Genomic DNA, 4,318 nt, shown 5'->3' on the forward strand with positions numbered 1-4,318 from the left:
TATTAATTGAAATATTATGATTTGTAACTCTTAAAACTCTTCAAATCATGCAATTTAATTGATGAGTTAAATGAAATATTTAGCCTATATAAGAAATTTGTAGATTACATATTGCATGTATGTCATCACAAAATGATAGATTATATTTGTAGGGTTTGAAGAGTTATATGAGTGGGTCCATGGATGAAAGAAAGCAATTGCAACTTTTCCAAATATAAATTCATGTAAAATCAAATTTGGTGCATGTAAAGTTTTAGATATTAACCAATGTTCAAATTTAGGTATGTTTGTAAAGGTATACTTGAGATCATTTAAGTTTATACTTTATGCATCTTTCTATAATCATAAGATGATGAAGTGAGATTGATAATTACTTCTCATGAGCTTTTGGTAAATCAGCCATCAAACTATTTATAAGTTAGAGCAATTAACTTTGTTAACATGTATGTATCTTTATGTTGTATCTCTATTTTTTATATTAAGAAAATATATTTTATGTACAAGAGAACATTTCAACATGTATTTTATGTTATGTATATACTACATTAGTTTCTATCATTAGTTTATAATTATTATTCCAAATTGTTGGTGATGATGACGAATTAGAACAAATGATTTTTAATATGATATGACTTTATTGTTGAAAACCAATAATTATGTGTGTTATAAAAATGAATTCTTTATGTTCTACCAAAACTTATATGGATGTACCCAATTTAAATGTTTTATAGTAATAAAAATAAATTATTTTATTACATTTGTGAATTTACTTTTTTCCTAATCATTCTTTATCGTAAAGGAAAAGTAAAATAATTAAAATATTAATATTTTCATAAGAAAATATAAGTGATCAAAATATACCTCAAGTGTAACACTCCTCCTCCCATAACCCACTCTTAATAATTTTTTTTTAAGATTGGTTGGAGTACATAACAACTACTATAGTTTTGAAATTCAAATTACCAATTTATTTGGACCGTTCATTCTCTTCCAATATTTCATAGCTTTAAGGAAAAAAATGAAAGTACAGTAAAGAAGTATAATAGTTTTTTTTAAATATAATAATGAAAAATCTCAAATAAGTAGTTTTTAATTAGTAAAAAGTAATAATTGTTTAAAATAACGTAAAACTAAATAATAGATTATATTATATTAATAAAGTATTGTTAATTGAAATAATAATAATAATAATAATAATAATAATAATATAAGATAGGAAATAAAAAATATTCAAATAAATTATTTATAAATTAGTTAAAAATAAGTATAGTTTAAAATAATTTTAAATCAAAAACTTAATTCAGTTTGATTCAAACACAATTTTTTATATCTTTCTTATCGTATGCTTAAAATTATTATAATATTGGTTACAACTTAGTATTAAAATTATTATTTCAATGATAAATACTTATAATATTGTTTTTATAAGATATAATTGTTAATATTTATATTACATTATTGGACACAAATCAAGAGTTTAAAACTCTCACTACAACTCAATAGTTTTTTTTATTTAAATGTAATTATGATTTCAAATTTAATGTAATTTTCCTTTATATTTTCCACTACATTCAAAAGTTTTTTAAACTTATGGTTATTAACGTGCAATGATTTTTGATTTTCCACTTAATTATTATACACATGGTAGCTACATCGGATTGGTGTTAAAATTGTTAAAAAATCGATTTTTTATTCAAAGCACATTGAATAGGAGTTGAATTCTTCCTACTAAGTTGTCATTATAACGATATAATTTGTAATTTCTTCGGAATTGGGATCGTAATCGACTAGTGTTGTTATTTTGATCCTACGTGAGGTCGTAAGGAACTTTAATTCTGAATTGGTAGATTTGTAATAAAATTCTGAATTTGTAGATTTGCAATAAAATAATTTGTATGTAGCCTCTTCCAATTTATGAAGAACACTATATTACAAAAATATATCTTTAGGAACTAGAAAATAGATCTTATATTATTATTCACAACGAGCTTTATTAATCATATTTCCTTAATATGACCTTTTGTGTAGCATTGTCATTACTTTCCGTGTGTTACTGATTGAAGTAACGTTACTTGTAGCACCTTGTTTAACTCAATTGTCTTTCAGTTGGACATATTAGGATGAAATGCTGATGCATATGTTAGTTTGTAAGAAAACTCATTGGAGATATAGTTGGAGCCTGGAGGATGGAAGACTTAAATTCTTGATCATAAAGAACTTACACATTACAACCTACGAATAATGCCTTGTAATACTCATAGGCCAACCCAAGTAATGCCTTGGACAACCTTCGATTACTCACTGTTACTGATCAATAGCTTTTGGAGGATGCTTATGAAATGATATACACATTAAAGTGATCAAGAGATTAGAATAATAACCATACAGTAAGCTAAGAATCTTAATTGAAAGTTTAAATGAAAATTTGCTAATTTCCATACATTAGATGCTTTTATTAACATATATAAATATTTTATTATGAGAATTATAAATAATATACTTGCACTAACCGTTGTATTTGACATAATAACAAAGATGATGGTTTAGACAACAATTTGATTGGTCAATTTGGTGTGGGATTTTATTATGCCTTCCAAGTTGTTGATAAGGTGTGTCGTTTTTCAACCCTTTGATACTTCTTTTTATATAATATACCATGAATTATTTAAGGAGTTTTTTAATCATTTTTGTCCTGATTGTTTTATATAATAATAACAGGTGATGTTGTCAACAAGAACTCCAAACTCTAATAAGCAAATATGTGTGGGAAGGAGAAGCGAATTATAGCTCTTATATTATCTAAGAGGAGATTGATCTTGAGAAGTTTATTCCTTGAGGATCTTGCATCACATTACATCTCAAGGTATATTTTTTTTAGTGTGATCTTAATTTTATACCACTTTGATTCATATGCAGGGTGGATACAGAGGATTTTACTCCTGAAATACAATACCATTAACACCTAAAGTTGCTAATTGCATTCATAAACAAGGTGGCACCATAACCGGGACATCACGAGGTGGCTATGATAACAAAAAGATAGTCAATAGTGTTGAAGATCCCAGAATTAATCAGGTTATTATAAAACAACCAAAAACAAGTAATTTTACTAGTTTTGTGACATATATATATGATATAACCTTGATGTTTTTGTGTATTTTAGGTTTATATAATAGGTGGAGATGGAACACAAAAGGGGGCATATGCTATGTATGAGGTTTGTTCTCTTATTTTCTTATGATATTAAAGACTGAAACAGAATTAGTTATTTTTAATGAAGAAAAGTATAAAATTTTTGTATTTATACAGGAACTTAGAAGACGGGGTCTTAAAGTTGTGGTTATCGGGATAGCAAAAACTATCGATTATGACATTCCGGTACTTTATATTGAAGTATTGTCGATTTTAGTCCTTCGTGTCATATGATTAAAATAAAATTCATTACTTTGATCTTGTTTTTATAGATTATTGATAAATCATTTGGATTTGATACTGCTGTTGAGGAGGCTCAACGCGCGATTAACGCAACAGATGCTGAAGAAGAGAGCAACGAGAATTGTATAGGACTTGTTAAGTTAATGGGACGTAATAATGATAAGTTTTGTAAAACAAGATTAAATAAAAGTTAGTGTTTGTGGTTTAAATTTGAAAATATTTATGCAGGGTTTATTTTTATTGCAATGTATGCGGCTGTTGCAAGCCTAGATGTTGATTATTGTTTGATCCCTGAGTGGCTGGGTCACCTTTCTATCGTGAAGGGCATGGTGGTCTTTTTAAACATATAGGAAAAAGAATAAAAGAAAACGGGCATGTGGTAATTGTTGTAGCAGAAGGTGCAGGACAAGAATTTGTGGCTGAGAGCTTAAGGGCCACCAACAACAAGGATGCCTACGGGGACAAGAATTGGCTTGTGATACCTAAGTTTTGTGACAATTGGAAACTTTTTTAATGAATGATAGAATATTATGTATCAAATAGCATTTTATGTTTAATTTGTAGCCTTTAGATGTGTTGGATATTTATTGTAGCTTCTATATAGAAATACCACTTTTGGTTTTATATTAATTGTATTTTTAGAAATTGATATAAATAGTCGAGTTCAAATACCGAATTTTATAAAATAATGGTACAAAACAATTGCTACGAAATTTGTTATGGAAAATTTTCTACGGAATTGGCTACGGAACAAGTGCTACGGAATTAGCTACAAAACAATTGCTACAGAATTTGCTATGGAAAAATTGTTACGGAATTTGCTACGGAAAAATTACTACGGAAAAATTGTTATGGAATTGGCTATGGAAAAATCGCTACGGTA

General features: G+C 27.2%; 1 protein-coding gene across 1 annotated transcript; it reads left to right on the forward strand.

Moving 5' to 3' along the window:
* Positions 1 to 2,706: 2,706 nt before the first annotated feature.
* LOC145120454 (ATP-dependent 6-phosphofructokinase 3-like) lies at positions 2,707 to 4,065 on the forward strand. The gene is made up of 5 exons (XM_079056278.1): positions 2,707 to 2,863; positions 2,993 to 3,075; positions 3,164 to 3,217; positions 3,310 to 3,378; positions 3,465 to 4,065. Exons 3-5 carry the CDS (start codon positions 3,209 to 3,211, stop codon positions 3,627 to 3,629), a joined length of 243 nt encoding a protein of 80 aa, XP_078912404.1. The 5' UTR covers positions 2,707 to 2,863; positions 2,993 to 3,075; positions 3,164 to 3,208; the 3' UTR covers positions 3,630 to 4,065.
* The last annotated feature ends 253 nt before the right edge of the window (positions 4,066 to 4,318 follow it).

The sequence above is a fragment of the Lactuca virosa genome, chromosome 6 (genome assembly GCF_052849685.1).
Source record: "Lactuca virosa cultivar CGN04683 chromosome 6, Lactuca_virosa_CGN04683_v6, whole genome shotgun sequence".
Taxonomy (NCBI): domain Eukaryota; kingdom Viridiplantae; phylum Streptophyta; class Magnoliopsida; order Asterales; family Asteraceae; genus Lactuca; species Lactuca virosa.

Coding starts and splice junctions, on each gene's coding strand:
- LOC145120454 (XM_079056278.1), top strand. Junction 3,379..3,464: donor CTATCGATTATGACATTCCG/GTACTTTATATT, acceptor TTGTTTTTATAG/ATTATTGATAAATCATTTGG.